Source organism: Daphnia magna, linkage group LG8, assembly GCF_020631705.1.
Source record: "Daphnia magna isolate NIES linkage group LG8, ASM2063170v1.1, whole genome shotgun sequence".
Classification (NCBI taxonomy): Eukaryota; Metazoa; Arthropoda; class Branchiopoda; order Diplostraca; family Daphniidae; genus Daphnia; species Daphnia magna.
Window position 1 is genome coordinate 3077262 of NC_059189.1, and position 21027 is coordinate 3098288.

A 21027-nucleotide genomic window follows, 5' to 3' on the forward strand; every position below is an offset into this window, starting at 1 on the left:
GTAGAAGCCATGCGGAACAGAAGAGACCGGCTTCTGCCGCATTTGAATTTAGTTGGAAATTTTTGTTTTTGATTGCGAATCAAATCAGATAAGCACAACCATTTTTTCTTCTTTTTTTTGTTTTTCTATTAAAAATTAAGTATGGGCAACGTCGCGCGGTCCTTATTGAGACCTCCAGCATGGCAAAAAGAGAAATAGAAAGAAAAAGATGGTAGAACGCGCAAGGTTCTTGTGTTCGCTAATTAAGGTGCTTTCCTTTATCGGCAACAACTGCGATTGTTTTGTGTTTCTCTTTTGGTATCAAGCAAGAAAAAAAAAAAAAATGAAAAGTCAAAAACAAAAGGAGGAATAATTTTCTGTTCCTATAGAATGGAATTTTGTCTGACGATTCATCGCAGGCAAAAGCTTTTGTTTGCTACTATACTGTTACTTTTCTTTAGTGTTGTGCATGTATATGTCTACAGTTCACAAGGTCGGGATAGCATTACGGTTTCTTTTCACGTTCACCCAGCTCTAGACTAAGCTCGTTTATTCTGTGGGGCCCGGATAGCCTTTTGCAAACAACTTGTGGATCCTTGTGACACGTAAGAATGTCGTTTGTTGGTAACTCCAATTTAGGCGGAAAAAAAACGAACACAACTAGGAAGAAGGACACACACACACACACACACACACACACACAAAGGGGGATTATAAACATGCGCGCAGATGCCACCAACATCGACGGAGTGCGCAGGAGGACCGACATGTCCACCGAGTCCGTTTTGGCTGACGTTAGTCCATGACCGAGAGATGATGAATTGGCCAGCTTAGATGGAAGACATTCCCGGCACTTTCCAAATGGCGCCAAAACCGCTTACAAGCTTTCATCACCATGTGGTAACTGGAAAGGAACGAAAATATAAACAAAACGAAAAAGAAAATAGGCGTTATGAATTCCAGGCGATTGGACAAACGTCAGATCGCAGAGTCCCGAAAATTTATTTTCTTTTTCGACATACATTTGCTAGCTTAATTTTAAATGAATGCGTCGAAAATAAAAAAAGGTTTGGGAATACTTGGCGAAATGGTCAAAAGCTCTAAATCAATCAGCTTCCTTCCCTCCAAAAAGTTGAGTTGAATTCGAGGAAACGAGCTTTGCTGGCTATTTCTATCTCGAAATATATAGTGAAAGCTTTCGTCCCACTCGTCTTGGTAATCTGCCACGCTTCAGCGATTATACGACCGACAGTTTTTTTTTTTAGCTGCCAATTTTTGTTTTCTGCTTTTACCCATAGAATGAGAGCGACCAAGCGACGCCATGCTGAATCTTATTTGGGTAATATCATATTTTTTTTTTTCTTCTTCCATTTTTTGTTTAAAGAAAATTTGTGAATAAATAATGCTGTCGATGAGAACAGCAGCTGTCGCCGACAGTCAAGGAGGCTGTAATCTATGGACAGAATGCATTCGTTGCATAGTCATCATATAAAATCTGTTTGTCCTCTTAACCCTGCGACTGATTTAGTTGCTGACCCAACATCCTGTTTTGAAAAGTCAGAATGTTATTACAAGAAATTCGTATATTTTACTATCAAATTACGAATTTTGGTCTCAAACTTAATCGCCAGATGTCATTGCTGATCAAAGGGTTTTTTTATAGTTTGTTATTTATCGCCAAAATAGAACTCGAAAGGCAATTTACGGATTATTTGACCCTAAACTTAAAAAGGAATTTAAAAAAAGGAGATCCCATATCAGATATTCCTTCAATTTTAATGCCTCCACAAGTATTATCCACCCCTATCTATTTGGTCAGGTGTAACTGATTACCTGAGTTAAAGAAAACAAGGCAACAGGTGACAATAAGGTATTTTGTACTAGTAAAAATGAAATTAGTTATTTGATTACAGTATTTTGTTTAAAACACTTCTAGAGACTTGGAAAATGCTACGGTTCCCTCTACCTCCTGTACCATCAGATGCTTCACTACCAATTGAAAGATTGAATCCAGGAATTCATCAGCAGCTCTGTTCATGGTTGGATCGGGAAGGAAGGTCCTGGGAATTGCTGGATTTCGCCATGGCAAAAGTGTCTGTTCAAGACAAACAGCTTTTAATATGTTATCAAAAACCGATCAAAACTGAATTCTTGCTTCAATCGTAATGTCCTCAGGAATCCAGGTGGTTTTATTACCCATCAACGTGACTGCACCAGTGCACAATTATTTTCTAAATTCAGCAGATTAAACTGTACAATTGGAATTCTTGCCTACTTTCTGGAAAGTTGTCACATGTATGAACCACTTTACCTGCTCAAAGATCGAGGTACATTTTGTTATCAATTTTACTCATGAAAAGTTTAAATGATTTCTTAAATTTAGTCCCAGTTGAGATAGTTAATCAGTTGCCACAGGAGAGTTTGGTGAAAATCAACACCACAGTTAAACTTGGTTGTGAAGTTACTGGATTCCCCAAACCTACATTTCAATGGTTCTTGAATGATACCCCAATGTCATCAGATGGTGCAACACTAAACCCATTAGTAATCCCCAATTTCAGGTTTTATTTTTGTTTCTGAAAGTTATTTTAACTTTTCAAATATTCTCTCTAAAAAAAACCCAATTACAGTTATTCCGATGTCGGACTCTATAAATGTGAAATTACCCAACGGTGCAGAGATGGTTCTTTTCAAACAATATCTACCATTCCTTCGAGGGTGATTTTAGAAAACTGTGCACCTTTTGTCGTGACGGAGCCTCAGAATTGTCGGATAGAAGCAGGAGAATCCCTCGAACTCAAATGCAGAATCGAAGGAAACCCAATTCCTGATTTTCAATGGTACAAGGACGACTTTCCACTTTATAAAGAAGTTTCATGTAGTTTACAGGTAATAAAAATTATGGCGTATTGTTTGCCTAATTCAATTTTTTTCGAGGCTTATCACTATTATGTTAATAGATAAGTTCCACAATGCTCCATCATTCCGGATTATATAGGTGCCTGGCGAGAAATTCGGAAGGGAAAACGCTGACAAGAGAAGCATTTGTCGAAGTCAAACCACCTCAAACAACCCTGTACCATCCGGGAGTATTTACGGATTATTCCCCACGACATAGTGGTATGACAAAATAATGCATTTTTTTTTTTTTTATTGAAAAAACTTTGTTAAATGATTTTTTTTCTTTGTACCGTGTAGCCTCTATGAAACAAGCGCTTCTCATTGGTAACTGGACATATGATAGCCAGAGTCTTCGGAAAGTAAGGGCTGACGTGAAAACCTTACATGACATTTTATACAAAATGGATTTTGAGGTTATCTCGCTATGTAATCTTGGCAAGGTTGAAATTCTTAATGCTGCCGACCGTCTGTGCGAACTACTTTTACCCGGGTAAATTTTTTATCGTGACCCCAACTTTCTGTATCTGAGCTAGACTTTGATAAAATTGAATTCTTCTTCCATAGTGCTTATGTTGTCGTGTATTTCGCCGGTCATGGAATCCATTACTTTTTCGATTATCTGATGCCTGTTGACGTAAAAATGGACTCGGACTATTCCGTAAGAGATTTGGTTGACGGGAACGAGATAATCTCCCGAATCCAACAAAAGAATCCCAAATTGTTGGTTGTTCTTCTGGACATGTGTCGCACAATTCCTCAACAACGCGTAAATCCACGCATCACAGCCGAGTTACCACATCAAGTACCAAGAGATTCGCGTACTAATTTGGTGATGGCTTGGGCAACAGCAGAAAACAGCAATGCGTTTGAGGTATCACGTTCTTTTGCTCTAACTTTATTTTTAATAATCCTACTTTCACATTGTCTACAATTCTTTGGACAGATGGGCTACGAGCAAAATGGAATATTTATGACATATTTGAAGAAAGAGATGGAACAAAGAAATATATTGGTAACTGATATGCTCGAACGTCTTAAACGACATTCCAAACTAGAGATACCGATTGAAGCCAGAGACCAAATGCCTGTAACTTTCTCAAGTTTAGCCGAACCATTGTCGCTTGACGATCCGATTGATGACAGCCTTGTAGGTGAGTTGTCTTAATTCAAATGTTTTTACAATTGAATTTCTTCTAACCCCGAAATGATTGATTGGTTAACTTGTATCTTTTGTATTCTAATAAGGGGGTAGCCTTTGGAATGACTGCCAGATGCTGGCTAAAAGTTGGTTAGAGCTTCCAAAAAAACAAATAGCAACCGTCCACATCAACTGCAACACAGTCTTTATCTACGTTAATTTCGGCTTGATGGACGATTGCTTCAGCAATGGTCTGAAAATTGAACTGACAGTAGAAGGCTACGAAATGATCACCTTTAAACCATTTATTTATCCATCAACGCTTGAAATACTGGAAGTGAAGCACGAACTGGATCTAAGGAAGTGCACAATTACGATACACAAGTTGCAAACGGTAAAGGAAGATGCCAGTATTTTCCTGCAGGTTGTTGAATGTCCCAATGAACAAATCGTTGTCCATCTGGGGCAGCCTCTCATTGCCAAAGCACGTCTTTCGACCAACAGTTTATAATTTTTCATAGCAATTCCTTAAACGCTTATTGTTATTTCAGGAAAAATGCTATTTTTGATATTCAGGTTACGAATTTAATTTCCTTTGTATTGTTATTATATTCAGATCCAATATGTATCTCGTGCAAGGATATACAAGACCCTTTCAAGTCTTTACTGTCAATCTTAACGACGACCGTGCCACGTTGTCGCGCCTTGCAGTCCGTAATTTGTGCGCGTTGGCGTAAAATGATGTTTTCTTTTCCAGCCGGTCATTGGATGAGGAATGGGCGGTGGGGGCTGTATTTTTTTTTGTTTTTTCTTTTTGCGTGATAATTCACCATTAGTCAGTCCGACACCCGATGTTGTTGTTGGACGCGTAGTGTCGTCTACGCCTCTGCAACCCACACATTTTCCGGTAGATTTCATGGCGCGGAACAAGGGGTGTGCGTGTGCCACGGCTTTATTTACACGCGCCAGGTCTAGTAATTCGAGGAAGTCGCGGCTATGACTTCAAATCCATCGGCTAGGCTGTGATTTGATAGAATCTCGTCAAAAAAGGAACCGCAACTGATGCCGCCCTACGCTTATTTTTTTGTTTTGTTATCCTTCTTGTGCCGTCGGTATCTATAAGTTGTTATTGCGTCGTAGCTGACTGCGCTTTATGGCCGCTCCGTGTAGGGCGCACGATAATTACGCATCAAAACTTTATTTTTGAACTCTCGCCGATCCGATAAAGCCAATCGGGAAAGGCCCTCTTTGGGAAATAACGTACGTTGCTAGCTCGTTTAATTTCAAAACACGACAGGAAAAGAAAAGTGTATTTCAAATTTGCGGTAAGAGAAAAGAAAGAGAGATGGAAATACTGCACGACGTCATTCTCGAGAATGAGAAAAAAAAAAAAGAAACGGACGAATCTAACAATAAAAATTTCTGGGTCTATTTTCCATAAAATGTGATGATAATGTCTTCGTCAATTTCGGTGCCTGGTTTCACAAGACCATTTCAAAAAGAATGTAGCTAAAATAACGTTTGGAATTTTTGGAAACAAGAAACGGTGCATAAATTTCGAGAAATTTTACAAAAGATTTTGCAGCCGAAGCTGAAACATTAAAAAAACAAGAAACATGGCAAACTTGAACTGGGAGAAAAAAAAAATTTGCGACAGTAAAAAAAAAAATACGAGATCCGGATTCATTTGCAAATGGAATCCGAGATGGACCGCTGAGTGATGATGACGCAATAAATTATATACGAATGTGGAATGTTTGGACGAAGTCAGGCGCCCGCGCCACCACGTGACTGAATTCCATAGCAGTTAGGTGGCCATCGCAGTCAACATCCGCTTCATCCAGAATTTGCTCGACGACGGCATCTATTTCGGCGGGTGTCAGACCGCGTTCGTGCTGGCACAGCCGACCAATCACCGCCTTCAGATCACTCGGCCCGATCACCCCATCGCCATCCATATCTGTCGTGCAACAAAATTTGCCGCCAACGAATTTCATTCGTCATTAATTTTCAGATTGGGAAAATAACTTATTAGAATATGTGGATTTTCCACTTTTTTTAAAAACAGGTTCTCATTCATTCACGCGTATTGCGTACTAAACATTTCAACTGTTTTTTGTAGTTTTTTTTCCGTGTTCCAGTAGGTAAATTGCTGCGCGTGTAATTCAAGTAGACACGCTACAATCTCGTTTTTAATTTTTTTTTTTTTTTTTTGCTATTCGGCGCCGCTTGTTGCGGTGCATGCGCACTTGAATCGGATAAAGATGGCCGACATGTTCGATGTCTGTCTCATTACTCAATTGAAAGCCTCTTTAGAAGTCCAATAAGCCTACGAGTAAACCAAAGTCGAGAGTAGAGACGTACCGTAAATCCGGAAGGCATAATGGAGTTTGAGCTCTCTGGGTGCGTGTTCGCTGAAGACGGAAAGCAAGTCGAGAAAATCATCGAATGACAAGTCGCCCGATCCGTTGCTCGAGAATACTTTCAGGATCCTATCCCGAAATGGATTTTCCTGTCGTGGAACAACAGCAAACGATAATGAAAAGGAACGAGCTTCATTCAGGTTAGCAGGCTTGAAGAAAACACGCCAGTAACACCAGTGAATGACCCTTGCATCGCTAAAATGAAGACAGAAAGGGCCGCCGTTGACGTGACATCGACTAACAAACCAGAAAAATAACCTAGCCTCGAGTTGTAGTCACAAACAATATACAGAGTAATGAGAAATCTGATTTCCCCGACGGTTAGGACCGCACCCAACATGGGACTTATCTTAAAATCGATACTTGGTGCACACTTTATTTGTACTTTATCCAGTTGCAAGCCGGGAAGCAAAGCTTGTTGGATTATTGATGGCTATCGTAGTAGAAAAATAAATATATTGAAAAAAAAAAAAAATGGTTTTGGAACCTTTAACTCGGGTAATGTGTTGATCAAACTCTTTGGCAATCGCAGATCCCGGGTGGCTTCCATCGACATGGTTCGCGGCACCAATTCCGGCTGCAACTCCCGGAAGCGGCGGTGCACTCTGTCCGAACAAAGAAAAAAACAGAAGCCCACCCCATGTGGTCAGTGAGGACATAAACAAATAAATGAGGTCGCAAACTTTTAAGCCAAAAAGCTCACCTCAAAATCTCCTTTCGGCTAAAAAAGGTCGTATCCTTTTGGTTCCAACAAAATGCCAGGGTATACACATGAAAATGCAAAACACGTGCTATGAATATGTTATTTCAAGAAAAACAAAGAAATTACCTGATAATCCTCGAGTTGTTGCTCGGAGAACGTGGCCACCTTGTTACCCATGACCAGTCCTGATACGTGGAGTATGTGGACACGACGTCGACGAGAACTTGAGACCAGCAGAACAGCTCGCTTGGATGCAACTTGTGAACGAAACTAGAAAAAGTGGGACTGAAATCGGCGAGCCCCAATCCTGAATGGGTGTGTCCCCAACGTCATTTCGCCATTTATTGACAAAAAAACTTACTACCACGCCTGTGAAGCCAAACGACACAAAAGGCACCACTGACAGATACCTCGCACTTTCTGCTACCAGCAACGACGTCGATAAACTCTTCGACTGCTTGTTTCTCACAAACATCGACGTATAGAACGCTGTGAACTTGTTCGAAACAGAATTTTTATCCCAGCTAGTGGATAATAGAATTCGACGTATTAATGCAGATGAACCAGCAGAATTTCTTTTGCTTTTCACTTCTGAATCACGTGCTATTTACTATCGTAATATTTCTATAGAAAACTTACGGATCAATACATTGCAGACGGCTTCCATCGTGCTGCACGATTTCGAAGATCGAGAGAACATCTGGCAAGGCATTCCGTGTCATCGTCAGTGACGTACCAAAAGGCATTACTATTACACGAGCTTCTATTTTTGTGACTGGTATCGATATTTCTTTTTTATCTAGAGGCTATTTGGTGTTTTATTTAAAAAAGCGAAAATAGCAACAATGGATTGGCTTGGATTCTCAAACGATATGGCAACGCAGCAGGTTCAAAATGGCCGAGAGTGAGAAGGTGGAGAACGCTTTTTCGTGTGTGTCTCCTGGCGTCAATTCTAACGCACACAACAGTGAAACCGATTCGTTGGACGACGAGAATATGACTTTTCAAGCTTCCAACGAAAGTTTGGGTAAATAATTTCTGTTGATTTTGTTTTGGTCGTGTCCGTTTTGGCGATGGGATGGATGAGTAAGCGCCGCCGTGACGTTCCCTATTGTCATCCAACAGTGTTTCCAAATCAAGTGGGTGGCAACTCGTTGAATGTGGAGGGTGGTGGGAGTTCGTAGCTCGGCTGATAGAAAATATTTCATGTCGGCGAAAAGATTAAGATCAGCTTCTTCCATCTTGTGACTTGACTCGTGTGCCTTCAACTAGTCTTTGTGTTGTAGTGAATGTTGGGCTTGTGTTGTCAGTCCCTAGAGACAGCAGTTGTGTGTTTCTGCCTAGCATTAACCAACAAAAAATGTTGTAGATGGTCTTTAGAGTGTCAGATGTCGATTTGAGTCAGGCCGTTCATTTGGTGTTGGTACAATTGTAATTCAAAACGAGTAAATCAAGTTGTGTGTTGATGAAAATATTATGGCAGGTTAGCTTTGTTGTCACTATCTTTGTTTAGCAAAGCCCTCGCTAGATGTCAGCCTGTGAATGGCGAGATGTTCTCCGACTTTCTTTTAAAACGTTGTTTTTGTTTTTTGCAATCCTTGTGCTTGCAGATTCCGTTGGAAATGCCCAATTAGACACACTGTCAGCACCTGGAGGGAGAGAAGTGACCAAAGGAAAGAAAATGGGCAGGCGTTCCAATCAGAAGAAAACAGGTCAGTCAGTCATCATTTTTTATATCCATCCTTGAACAAATTTGTTGTGTTTTTTTTTGAAGCTTTCTGTCTTCTTAAATTACTCTGGGGGGGGGTGGCCCATTGAGACAGAGCTTATCAGTCCTTCAGTGTGCCGAATTATCTAATTATGGGAGCCAAGGTAACTGCTCGGATTTTGCTTTTGGCTTATCACTACCTTAGCCACCCAGCCCAACCGTTTACGACATCAGACAGCCACTAGAGTACCAGTTGATATCACTCTTGCCAAACCCACGCAGCTCTCCCCCCCACTCTGAATAATGAAAATATCAGCCACCCTTTTACCCTTGGCAGCCAAAGTTAGACTTTGAGTGGGGTCCCGCTTTTTGTTTGACATTGACGTTACGGAATGCGGCCGCTTGCTCGTCCATGTGGAAAAAATCAGTTAAAAAAAAAAAGGCTCTATTTATTTTACTTACCGGTACCATGTGATGAGAGATACTGAATTACATTTAGTAGTTCAAAAAAAAAAAAACAAGAACGGAGAGAGCTGTCAGAAACATGGAAGAATTTTTTTTTGTGTGGGGCGTAGGAGGAGCCACAAGCCATTTGTTAATGAAATGCAACCGTGATGAGCTTAAACGGACCACATTTTGATATCGACCTGTGCCTTGTTGTCGCTGTGTTTTCGACAACAACCTTTCTTTTTCTGTCTGTCTGGGCTGTAACGGTATCACTTGTATGAACGGCGATGGGTTACGACGATGTGTATGCCACCGAGAACCAAAGAATTGCACTTCCGCTGGTCCGCTGCTGGCCAGTTAATCACAGGACCGTGTGAAATTTTTTGTTGGGGCCATCCTTTAAGAAAGTCTTATAGCTTCAGTTTTCCTTCCTCTGTGTTTAGAGGATTTGCTTTTTTCTTTTTTTTTTCACACCGTAAGTGTCCCGTTGTGCGATACTGTCGAACATTTTCCTTCTCTGCATTTCCGCCTGAAGGGGTTCACCTTTTTTTTTTTTTTTTTCCGTTCCACTACAAATTTCCAAAGTAACTCGATAACGATAACGTAACCTGGTTATTTCTTTCTGTACGCGTCGTTTGATTTTTGTTTCTTTTTGAACGAAAAACTACGTGATAGCCGCCGTCGCCCTATTTTCTTTTCAATTGCTACGACAGCCATAAATACTTGCAAACGAGTTTCTCTTTGTTATTCGACTTCCGTTACCGATTGAAACGGAATCCCCCTCCTAGGCAGAATAACTGACCTTATTTTCTTTTTTAAACTTTTGGGTTTCACTCTATTAGTCCACACGGCGGAATCAATCGCTAAAAAAGAACTGCAATATTTGCTGCTCGGCTGGACTTGTGTCTGCCTCGTTCATCTTTGTCCCAATCGCTCAAAAAGGAAAAGCTATCTGATACATGCATGCGCCAGCACGCACTTACCATATTAAAATGGATGGGGGGGGGGGGTGGTGGTAAAACAAAAAAAAGAGAACGGATATATCGCCTCATCTCTCTTGCTCTCTCCCACCCTTCGAGAACTAGAAATTAATTTCGATAACAGTCGGACCCCCTTCGGAAGGACAGGTCAGTACTTCTAACCTTGTACCTGGAGTTGTTTCTTTTTTTTTTTTTTTTTTGTTTGACCACCATCAAGTTTGTTTTCTTTTTGGAGATGGCACTTGATTATGCAGATGCAAATTTCCATCCACCCCGACCGATCACTTTTGCTACCACCTCGTACCGTATCAGGTGGAATAAACAATGAGCCTCGATGGCTTTGCGATGGCCCGGAGCTTCTTCTTTTTTTTGCATTTGCTATTTTGCATTAAAAAAAAAAAGAAAAAGACATCCGTGTATTCGGTTCGATTGACGTCAACAAACTTGTTTCTTCTTATGTGTTTTTGAGGGTTTTTTTTTTACTCTTTTTTTGTTTTTTTTACCTGTTTATCTCTTCTTTTTTTTTTCACCTTTCACGCTTCCTTAATGGGCGTGTACACGAGTCTAGTCATCCTCCTGATCCAATATTCCGAGTTTTTGTCCCTGAGGCCGAACCAGTGAGCAAACGGTCGCATTCTTTTATTCAATCAAATTCTTTGTGTTTTTATTTTTTTGCAAAAAGATCAAAGTGTGACGCAGATTTTGTGGGACACGAGGGGCATGTGTTCATCATTTGAAAAAAGAAATTCTTCCTCGTTAATCCGGTTGTCGTTTGTCCAGCGCTGCAGTCAAAAGCGGTCGAATAGTACGTACGTATTGTGTGTCTCCCGCTGGCGAGAATGTCGTGTCATGTTTTCGGGATGGGGAAGTAGAAGAAGAAGAAGAAGAAAACAAAAATTGATTTTTTTCCGATTCGTTACTCTTTGGTTAAGGAAGAAAGAAGAAGAAAAAACAAACAAAATTGAATTCTTTTTCGGACAACAAAATGACTATGTTGTGTAGCAGTTTTCGCTCTCACAGTGTTGTTTCGTTCAGAAAAAATGAAAGGGGGGAATGGAGGGGGGTCGGGCGGATGGAATGAGCTGAAGTCGGAGCACGTCACTGGATATCAGCATTCCAACTTCTCGCGGGTGTGTACGATGTTTAATTTTTTGTTTTCTTTAAAGAAAAGAAAAACAAGAGAGAGAGAGAGAGGGAGAGAGAGAGGTTTGTTATTTCACGTGGCATTCTCTCACGGCGCTCACTTGACCGAGAGGTGGGAACTGAATGAGAGAACGAAATGCCCCCCCTATCTTATGTTGGATTTTAATTTAAAAAACAAAATTTTTTTGTTTGAACAACAACAAAAAATAGACACACACGAGATAGAGAGAGAAAGTTTGAGTCGTAACAATTTTCTCTGACATATTTCAAAGAAATGGAATCTTTTCAATTTTAAAAGTGCCATTTAAAAAAAATAAATAAAACACATTTTCTTGGTGGTCGTTCCCCCCTTGGTCCTTTTTTCTCTCCAAGACTTGTTAGCTATTGTTATTACACAGAAAGAGCTCCTCTGAATTTGTGTGTATCTATACCAAGAGGTTATTGTTAGATTTTTTTTTTTTGGGAAGGGGTTTAAAGAGGTGCGCATAACGTTGCCATAGCGCTTTGATGATGTCGAGCTACCGTATCGCATGCAATCAACTTGTGTTAGGTTGCCGCTATCCGTCCAAAGTATTTTTTATTATTATTTGGCTTTCTTTCTTGTCTGTGCAGTTTGTATTTTATTTTTTTCTCCGTTCGTGTGCGCCACCGACTGCCGAATTTGTTATTCAAAAAGGGGAATGGGGCCTCCTCCCCCCCCCAAAAAAAAAGAGGGAAGAAGAAATCGATTCGTTATGGCGTGCGCGTGATTTACGAAAGGAACGAAAATACAATAGTGTACGCAATATCTACGACGACGTTGGCTGCCCCCCCTTTTTTTTCTTTTGTAAAATCCTATCTCTTTTTTTCCCAACAACCGATTTGCACATTTTTGCTCGCTGAACAAATCGGGCTGTACTTTGATGGCTTGTTTTTCCATCTTCCCTTTGGTTCGTACCGCGGGAGTGCTATGACGTGTATGGCCAAGAATAGAAAGAAAAAAGAAATTGAAACATCACCGTCTACGGGGTTGTTTCCTTTCCGAACATGCTCGGTGTCTTTACCTTTCGTATTGGTGAACTCACTTTCGTGCGTTACGTCAAATTGACATTTCGAATGGCTGAAAACTCCAGTTGGCGAGATGCCGGACTTTGCAGGAATAGGCGCTTTTTCTTCTCCTTCTTCCTCCTAATTCGTGCTGTTGGCTAGTCGTGCGGGCCCTCCTACGGATTCTTAGTGATCTGAAGCCTCTGCATTGATGAGACACATTCACCTACCAGGTATATCTATCTACGCGTAGTAGCCGTAGTAGCAAAAAGAGCCTCCAGGGTGGCCGCCGCCGCCTCCTCCTGTCTCGTTCTCTCTACATTTTCGTCTTTGCCGGCCACCTGCCAAATATTTCGGATCCCCCCTTCTTTTTTCCTTTTTTTTATTCTATTTTATTTTATTTTTTTCTTCCAAAAATTTAACTGTTGAGAAATGCCAGAAGCGTAAAAGATATTTAAAAACAAAAAGAAGGAGAAAAAAATGATGGTGATTTTCTTTGATTATTAAAGAGAGAGAGAGAGAGAGAAAAAACAAAAAAAAAAAACGTTGCCCTCTGGCCGGCGTTGTCCGTCGTGGCCGTCATTACCCTTTTTGAGTGGCTGTGTTTGTTATTATTCGTAAAAGAGAATGCTGATTGCGTATTGTCTTGGCATAGGGCGAGCCACTTTTTCGGTTACGTAGCAGGTGACTGTGTCGAAACACATAACGAATGCATTTTCTCGTTCGCTTTTTGCGTCATTGATTCTCTTTCATTCACTCGATTCATTCAATCGCCCCTTGCTAACCTTCTTTTTTTCTTTCTTTATCTTCTTCTTTTTCAAATGGAACGTTGTGCCCGTCTTTCTGGACACGTGCGTCGTAAATAACTATTTTGCATTCTTCTTGTTTTGTTTTTGGTAAACGTACGTTTACGTCTCGAGTCGAAAAAAAAAAATTCTGGAACTCTTTTTTTTGGGGGGGATCGCATGTTTGTTTTTATGTTTTTCTAGTGGAAAAAAAAAATCTGATGTTCAATCTGACATGTTTTGTTGTTTTTTTTTGAAAGGGGGGGTTACCTACCTGGCGCCATTTGTCCGTGGAAGGCCGGACGAGTGATTTCCCGTGTCCATTTATATCTGTTGTTTCGATCCGTAGTTGCGTCGTCTTGTTAAATACGAAAGAAGCAGAAGGTTATCGTCTCCATGTTTTCTGCAAGCGCTGGGGTCACTTGCGGCCGACATTTTATTTGTTTTTATTTAATTTTTTATTTTTTGGGTCCCGCGTTTCTTCTTTCTTTTTTAACGGCATAATCAAATCGACGAGTTTGAAATAGAAGAATTTCCGTCCCAAATGAAACGCGAAGCTGCAAAGATAATGGCGTTCGTAGTCCGCTCTTCTCATTTTTGTTCAGAGCCTTTGGGCTTTTGGCCTTAAATTTTCGAGCGGAGGAGGAACACAAAAAAAATTTACAAGTTAAAGCGTTCAATTTTGTTTTTTCTTTTTCTTTTTCTTGGTTGTTTTTGTTTTTGTTTTTTTTCCCCCCACATTTCGAATGATGATGGGGGTAGTAGAGCAGCAGAAGCCATAACGGAGAGCGGTCAGACACAGCGCAATAGGCGCAAGGAAATCAAGTCCAGTTCTTCTTCTTCTCTTTTTTGTGTGTTTTGTTTGATGGCCTTTTGGGGCGTTGGTAGTGGTGGGTTTGTGTGTCTTGTCAATGAAAGTATAGCTATTTTCTCTTCTCTTTCAGTCTCGCTAAAGGCGAAGTGTTTAGACGAAAATGAAGTCAGGAGAAAGAAAGAAAAAAATGAAATTTTTGTTGGGGGTCTATCTCTTTTTTCTTTATTTTTTTTTTTTTCCTTTTTGAAAAGAAGAAATCTTATGATGGTTTAAAAAAAATAATAATGTTTCAATGTTTAAGAGATTAGGGCATACCACCACGTCAGCTAAATAAGAAGAGGTTTGTTGTTGTTGTTGTGAGCGGTAGTAGTAGTGGCGGAGGAGGATGCGCAAGTTGTCTCCTGGTGCAAGGCTAAAGCAACAGGTGAGCGTATACGTATACCTGGAGGCTTCAGCCGCTGGCCTCCTCCTCCCCCCCCCCTTCCCCCCATTTCTTGGATGGAATAGGAACAGAAAAGCTGGCGGGAAATAACGCATTCTTCCATCTCTTTTTCTTTCTGCGTTCCTCTTCTTCGTTCTTCTCATTTTCTCTTTCGTTCTCTTATTTTCGGAAGAAGAAAGAAAGAAAGAAAGAAAAGTTCGAAATTCCACACTCGTATGTTTTCTTTTGCGTCTTGCTACGCGCGTGCATGTGTCTAGTAGGAGGAGGAGGAGTTGGGCAGTCGCCGCCCCGTAATACATGGAAGTCGTGTGTGTGTGTGTGTGTAGTGCTAACTTAAGCTCTGGCATCAAAATGCCTCCGAGTAGGGCCGTCGCTCCTCAGTTGACCGTCAAGAGAGCGGCCAAACAGACGGGCTCAATTTTCGTTTCAAGCCAAGTGGGTGAATCTCTTTGACGGACGGACGGACGGACGGGTGGCGGTCCGCAATAATTTTTTGAGCGATTGTGTGAAAGAATCCCCCCCTTAAAAAAAAAAAGGAACGATGAAAGCAGGAAGTTGATTTGACACTGGAATAACGGACGAGTGAATGTTTAAATTGTGCGACTGCGCTGCCCAGCGATAGCCATTTTCTTTTTTCTTTTTGTCTTAATTGAATAGAAGTGAATTTCGTTTGGGACAGTCTGCGTTATTTTTGTGTTCTGTTGCGGTTTGTGTGCGCAGGAGCCCACCGTCTGTTTTCGCATCTTCTTCCCTCGCTTTGTTTGGCCAATTGGAATCGGCCGGTCAGGCCGTCTCACGTTCACGCTCTTAAATTTTCAACCGCATTCAGCGGCAAGAAAAGAAGAGGAGAGAACACTTTTTTTTTTTTTTCTTTTGGATTGGGAATTTGAGTGGAGCATTGCCCTCTCCCTTTTTTTTTTCTTCTTCTTTTCGTCTCGTCTATTGCGTTGTGTCCCTTTGATTTGGTGCGCCTCTTCTTTATTTTTTGGGTTTTGGGAACGTGTGTGCGGATGGGATGTCGCTGAAGGTGACGGGCGTTTACTTTTCGGCTTCGTCTGCCGGACCGGGTCCAGGCAAAATGAAAGCCACCATTCGTGCAGCCCGTCATCATCCACCGCCACCGTCGTCTTTGGCTCCTCAACCCATCCACTATGTCCATCATCAACAGCAGCAGCAGTTGCCCAGCGCGGGCGGACGCAACGCCAGCAACGGCAACAACATGTCCGGCAGTCCGGCCGGCAACGACCAACAGCCGCCCGTCAAATCGAACAAGAGCGGCAACAGGATCATTTCGAACAATCACCACTATTCGAATCACCATCACTCCCACCTGCACTCGCAATCCCTCGACTATTTGCACCTGAATTTCGAGGAGAAGCGCCAGATCATCGCCTCTTCGTTGTCTCTAGTCGACTTCCTACATCACCCGCCCGCCAAAATTAAAGGTATACACATGGAATAGGAGAACCGAGGGGGTTCCAAAGGTGGGGGGTGGGGGTGGGAGGAATAAAATAGGAGATTCCAGCGTTTGAAAAAGAAAAAAAAAGGAACACAAACTTCGAGAAGACGGACCTTTTTTTTTTTTTTTTTAATGATCGTCGTGTCTAGCGCTAGTTGAAGCCCCCAGACCCCCTTCACTACTTTATATAGGGGCCGGTCTCGATGTCAGTAAATCACAGTGGAAATTTCGGTTGGTCCACCACCCTCCCCCTCCCGTCAAACTGTGGACTTTGGACGGTTCCGCCCTTTAAGAAAAGACCAAACACGTCGGATGGCGGAGGGGTAGTTTTTCTCTTTTTTTTGGGGGTGGGGGAGGGAGAAAAATCACTGTGATTTGTACCTGCGTTCAGAGGTAAAAGAAAAAAAACATGGACCTTAAAATATCGAAGGCTTTTTTTATTTTATTTTATTTTTAACTTGGAAATAAGAAAAGGAAACTTTCAAAGTCTTTTCATTTTGGTTTTTAAAGCTGTTATCGTGTAAAAAGTTTTTTTTTAAGAAAGAAAGAAAAGGGGAGTGCTGTTGTAATCGGTCGATAACTTTACCATTGGCAATGGCTCCGTATTTTCTTTTATTTGTGACTGAACAAGTAAACGCTATCGTTACGAACGATTCGTTTCTTTCCTTTTCTTCTTTAGTCTCTCTTGTCTTTATCTCAATCTTTCTCTCATGCCTTTTCTCTTTTTCTTTCTTTTCGATTTAAATGAGGCTATTGGAATGGATTCCTCAAGTTTATGTTGGCCGTCTCTCGTGACCCAATCAGCCGAGTTCCCCCCCCCCCTTTTTTTTCTTGGTTTTGAATTTTAAAGAATAAAAAATGGAAAAACTTTCTTCGACGTTTAATAACCGCCTAGGTCGATCTTCGCAATTCTTGCTCTTCAAAGTTCACTTTCAATTTCGAAGTTTCTCTCCGATTAAACGAGTCTCACTGTCGCTGAAATTAAAACCGTAGTTCTCGCCGTTGTCATCGTTTTATGTCTCTGTGTGTGTGTGTGTGTGTACTTTCTCGTGGTAATTCAGGTGTGTGTGTGTGTGCGTGGAGGTCCTCCAACTCTCCAGTCACGGATCGTTCATTTTCCTTTGCCTCTTTCTCTCTCTCTCTCTCTCAGACTCTTTGGTGGTTAGCCTTTAATGTGTTTTTAGTCAATTAGAATGTCGATGGAGGAAAGGAGGGAGGGGGGGGTAAAAAAAAATCTAACCATTTGAGGCTTGAGACATTATTTCATTGCCTGGCGGGAGATATCCAAGTAGCAACTGGCCATTCGAACAAGAACTCAAATGGTAGTTGGGTGGGAAGGGTGGGTTAATAGGCAAGCGCACGAATTGTAAAGAACGATACGTAGCAAAATAGTTGGCTTCAAAACGGTGTTGGATATTATTATTGGTCAAGACTTGTTTTTTTTTTTATGTATATACTTTGGTGGTAGTGGTATTCGTTTATACCACCCGTGTGTATAAATGGCGATTTTTTCTTTCTTTCTTGGGATCTTTTTCTTTAAAAAAAAAACAACAAAACAAAGAAATTGAGGTTGACTGGATTATACGGGTTCGTTCAACTTCTAGTTTCGAATGGCCAACGACACGATGTTGATTGCGACGACATTGGGAAATTAGTAAAGAAATTAAAAATGAATGTAAATTCTGTAAATGGTTAAAAGCCATTCAAAGTGTTGGGGAAATCTTATCGCTTTTCTTTTCAACGTAAGTTCTTGAAGGTTATGAGCTCAAACTTGTGGTCAGTTCATTTTTTTTTCTTTCCTTTTGCACGTTTCAAGTCAAAGACAAAAAAAAAGTAGTCCTTTCATTTTGGAATCGAATTATGGTAATCATAATAATTAATGAAAACACACACAAAAAAGCCATACGACTTTTTAATGGACTCGTAGACCCTGGGACAAGGAGTGGCTCATGGCAGTACCTCCTACAACTAGACATTGTGCATAGCTAGAGCTTCTCTTTTTTTGTATTTACATTTTTATTTCGTTTCTTTTTAAAAAAACCTTTCCCTTTTGTCCCGTTGCTTTGAATTTTCGGTGTGTAGCGTCGCATTTATTTTTGTTTTTCATGCGCCAGCCCCTTAATGAAACTCGTCCAATTCAATTCTCGATTCACTCTTGTTTTGTTTCTCGTGGCCTGCTTCCCTTTTCCCCCCCTTTAAATTTATCCTAGAAAATGACGTTGTTATTGAGCGCACAGCTGCCCACTTATCGATTCGGGTTATCGTCAATGCCGCCTTCACAGTTATTTCGCCTTTTGCTTGTTCCCCCCGCTTGTCCAGTGTTTGTCAAACTCTTCGAGAGAGAGAGAAAGCCCCGACAAATAATAGTCCTCGGTAGCGCTTGTCAACAAATCAATCGGGATTTTGTTTGCGTGCAAAGGCGGTCCCTCGTAACCTTTGCGGATGTAATTTTGCCTTCTTCTTCTTGTTCTTGTTCTCCGTTTGATTTCTGTTTCCTGGTGATTTCATCGTGTTCACTTGAGAAAAAGAAATGGATGGCGAGCCAAGGCAAAAAGACATGTCACGTTGTTTGGTTGTTTTGTTTTTGGTTTTTTCGCTGTCGCTTTCTTTCGATTACGCATGCGAAACAAGCCCTTAAAACACAACCCACTTTCGTTCTTTTTGTTTTTGCGGCATCGACCTCTGGCAAACCGATTGCCGGTTTCTCGCCTATCCTCTTTGTTTTTCTTGTTTTGTTTTTTTGTGTGTGTGGCCTTGTTATCGTTCGATTAGAGAACACACGACGCTCGTTATACGGGATGGACGGCAATTGATTCATTGTGTAATCTGGCGAATCGGAATTTCAAGGAGAAGGTTTTTTATCTTTCTTTTGTCTCCTAAATAACTGGTTGCTGAAAATTGTCTTGTCTCGTCTGTTTGACAGTTCGTCGTTTTTATGTGGGCCTTATTGGATTCCTGACGTTTTTTTTTGCATGGCAAGTTATAATAGGGGAGGAATGATGCAAAACACACGTTTGGAGGACGCTTTTCGTGAATTTTTTGTGTGTGTGTATAAGACGAAGATCTAATCCCCCCCTTCAAAATTAATGCAAATGATTGCACGAGAGAGATGAGGATGGGGGGGGGGATCTATCCAACCATGAAATGCTGTCAACATTTGATGGTTTACATGATTTTCTACCGAGAGTAAATGAGCTTTTCACGGTTGTGTTTTTGAACGGACCCGCTTTCGCATTGGATGTAACTCACGAATTTGACTAGTTGTGCGTGTGCGTCGTCGACGACGTCCTTTCTTCTTTTGCTTCATCGTAGACATATCGACCTCCGTGGCTATCTGTTTCAGGAAGAAGCGATTGCATCACCCCAGGGGCTGTTTATTTTTCCTTTCTTCCTTCCTCGTCTTGCGACTTTGAGATGAAAAACCCCCCTCACTCTTCTCAGCTGCTGCGTATCTGAATTTTTTTTTCTTCCTTGTGTTGTTAGTTGTGAAGGTATTTCGTGTGTGTGACGTGATGTGTGAGTGGGCTCGGTGAGTAGGAGGAGGCCAGGGTCACGGGACGCACCTTTCTCACCTCCTCTCTTTTCGTGTTTTTGCTGGGTTTTTGTACCTTGATCTCTCTCTCTCTCTCTCTGAAAGAGAGTTGATTTCTTCTTTTTATTTTCGTTCATCGCGTTCCTCTCTTTTGCCAATTCATTCCATCTCGTTAAAAAAAAAGAAATGCATTTTTTGTTGTTGTTGTGTGTAATGTTTCGTGCGTGTTGCCTTTCTTCGTTTTGGTTTGGCTGATTCCAAGGTTGTCTTGTTTGGTGTTGGTCTGCGCATTTCCCGTGTTTGTTTTATTTTGGCTTTCGACTCGATCAATCGATTTTTGATTTTTTTTTGGCCGTCCTCTTCCCTTGTTTCCGATTGGATGTCGCCCTCGTCGGAGAATTGCTTCGCCGAAAATGTAATTGAATATTAATGAGCCGTTGGATGGATGAGAATTTTGAGAATTACCGGGTCAACGCAACTCGAGATTTTAGAATGGGATAATTGGAGCAGAAGCGAACTCGATTGTTCTTTTCCCCACTGGCATCAAACAATGGCCGAATATCGCTTCCTTCTTTTGTTTTTTTTTTCTCTCAAGATTTGTATCATTTTATTTTTTAGTGTGTGTGTGTGTGTGTGTGTGTGGAGGGGAGGGGGCGGTGGAATTTCTATTAAAAATCATTTTCCCACCTTGAATCGGAGCCGGTTTTCTTATCAAAGAGTTTGAATTTGCATTCCAACTCGTTATTGTGCGCTTCCATGTTTTTCAAGGAACACGAAACAAGAAGATGTCGTAAAGTGTGTGATTTTTTTTTTATTATTTTATTTTATTTTAAAGAGCAGATGACAAAGAGCTCGTTGAATTCGACCCATTTTTACACGACACCGACCGAAATAAGTTCGACCAACCAGTTTTGTTCATTTTTTTTAAAAGGTAGTCTGATGATACAGACATGTTTGGAAGGGGGCGATTGGCATCGCTTGGCTTTTTGTTCCAGAAAAAAAAATAAAATCGAATATGTCGTCTTCCGTGCGAAAGGTGACCCAAGTTTGGCTCGCTTTACGTCAGTTGTTGTTTCGTGTTACACCGTTTCGCACGAAAACCGAAATTGAACGATGCCCTCGTTTGATTGGAAGTCTGTTTATTTGTTTCAAAAGGATCAAACAGAAGATCCTATTGCCATGTGACGCTCTAAGCGTGGCATTCGTTTGTCTGTTGCTCTTTTTCTTGTGTGTTTTGGGTGGGGCTGCGTTTGCCACCCCTTGCCTTCCCCTGCTGGTTATACGTAATAAGCGTGAGTTGAGCTCCATAAATAAAGGTTAAATAGACACACATTTCTTTTCCTTTTTTCCCTTTTTTTGTTAAGGGTGTTGCTGACATGGGAAAGCTCTGTTTGATAGATTTGCCTCATCGGCGTATTCGTATTTGTCGTGCGTGAATATATTCTCCCGTATTTGTTTTGTTAGTAGATTTACAAACGGCTGGCTCTGACTCGGGTTTCATTCAATGATGGAAACCTAATACTTTCGAAAAGAAGAGAAGAAAAAGG

At 41.1% G+C, this 21027-nt stretch overlaps 3 protein-coding genes across 6 annotated transcripts; 2 read left to right on the forward strand and 1 right to left on the reverse strand.

The window, feature by feature from the left end:
• The first annotated feature begins 8 nt into the window (after nt 1-8).
• Nucleotides 9-4680, forward strand: LOC116928793 (mucosa-associated lymphoid tissue lymphoma translocation protein 1). Of its 2 annotated transcripts, XM_032935910.2 has the most exons (10): nt 9-1849; nt 1916-2072; nt 2155-2306; nt 2363-2540; nt 2610-2868; nt 2940-3099; nt 3178-3370; nt 3445-3751; nt 3824-4031; nt 4126-4680. In XM_032935910.2, the coding sequence occupies exons 2-10, from the start codon at nt 1927-1929 to the stop codon at nt 4527-4529; spliced, it is 2007 nt and encodes a 668-aa protein (XP_032791801.1). In that variant the 5' UTR covers nt 9-1849; nt 1916-1926; the 3' UTR covers nt 4530-4680. The 2 variants fall into 2 exon arrangements, with proteins under 2 accessions (XP_032791801.1, XP_032791802.1); XM_032935911.2 differs by lacking the exon at nt 9-1849 and having other exon boundaries at nt 1929-2070.
• Nucleotides 4681-5310: 630 nt separating this feature from the next.
• On the reverse strand, nt 5311-7914 carry LOC116928811 (calcium and integrin-binding family member 3). 2 transcript variants are annotated; one of them, XM_045177783.1, is made up of 6 exons: nt 7784-7914; nt 7271-7668; nt 7145-7179; nt 6929-7046; nt 6383-6530; nt 5311-5978 (listed from the first exon to the last, which is right to left on the reverse strand). In XM_045177783.1, the coding sequence occupies exons 2-6, from the start codon at nt 7319-7321 to the stop codon at nt 5755-5757; spliced, it is 576 nt and encodes a 191-aa protein (XP_045033718.1). In that variant the 5' UTR covers nt 7322-7668; nt 7784-7914; the 3' UTR covers nt 5311-5754. The 2 variants fall into 2 exon arrangements, with proteins under 2 accessions (XP_045033718.1, XP_032791826.1); XM_032935935.2 differs by having other exon boundaries at nt 7271-7882.
• An 81-nt stretch (nt 7915-7995) lies between these two features.
• LOC116928814 lies at nt 7996-21027 on the forward strand. Of its 2 annotated transcripts, none has more exons than XM_032935938.2 (3): nt 7996-8171; nt 8755-8856; nt 13494-15012. In XM_032935938.2, the coding sequence occupies exons 1-3, from the start codon at nt 8039-8041 to the stop codon at nt 13541-13543; spliced, it is 285 nt and encodes a 94-aa protein (XP_032791829.1). In that variant the 5' UTR covers nt 7996-8038; the 3' UTR covers nt 13544-15012. The 2 variants fall into 2 exon arrangements, with proteins under 2 accessions (XP_032791829.1, XP_032791830.1); XM_032935939.2 differs by lacking the exon at nt 13494-15012 and adding an exon at nt 20948-21027 and having other exon boundaries at nt 7997-8171.

Bases quoted from the DNA above. Each gene is read 5' to 3' on its own strand.
- LOC116928793 (XM_032935910.2), top strand. From the start codon at position 1,927: ATGCTACGGTTCCCTCTACCTCCTGTACCATCAGATGCTTCACTACCA. The intron at 3,371-3,444 runs GTAAATTTTTTA...CTTCTTCCATAG, and splicing joins TGCGAACTACTTTTACCCGG to TGCTTATGTTGTCGTGTATT. The intron at 3,752-3,823 runs GTATCACGTTCT...TTCTTTGGACAG, and splicing joins AAAACAGCAATGCGTTTGAG to ATGGGCTACGAGCAAAATGG.
- LOC116928811 (XM_045177783.1), bottom strand. From the start codon at position 7,321: ATGGGTAACAAGGTGGCCACGTTCTCCGAGCAACAACTCGAGGATTAT. The intron at 7,180-7,270 runs GTAATTTCTTTG...TGGAACCAAAAG, and splicing joins AACAACTCGAGGATTATCAG to GATACGACCTTTTTTAGCCG. The intron at 5,979-6,382 runs GTACGTCTCTAC...GTTGCACGACAG, and splicing joins TTATGCCTTCCGGATTTACG to ATATGGATGGCGATGGGGTG.
- LOC116928814 (XM_032935938.2), top strand. From the start codon at position 8,039: ATGGCCGAGAGTGAGAAGGTGGAGAACGCTTTTTCGTGTGTGTCTCCT. The intron at 8,172-8,754 runs GTAAATAATTTC...TTGTGCTTGCAG, and splicing joins AGCTTCCAACGAAAGTTTGG to ATTCCGTTGGAAATGCCCAA. The intron at 8,857-13,493 runs GTCAGTCAGTCA...TTTTTTTGAAAG, and splicing joins TTCCAATCAGAAGAAAACAG to GGGGGGTTACCTACCTGGCG.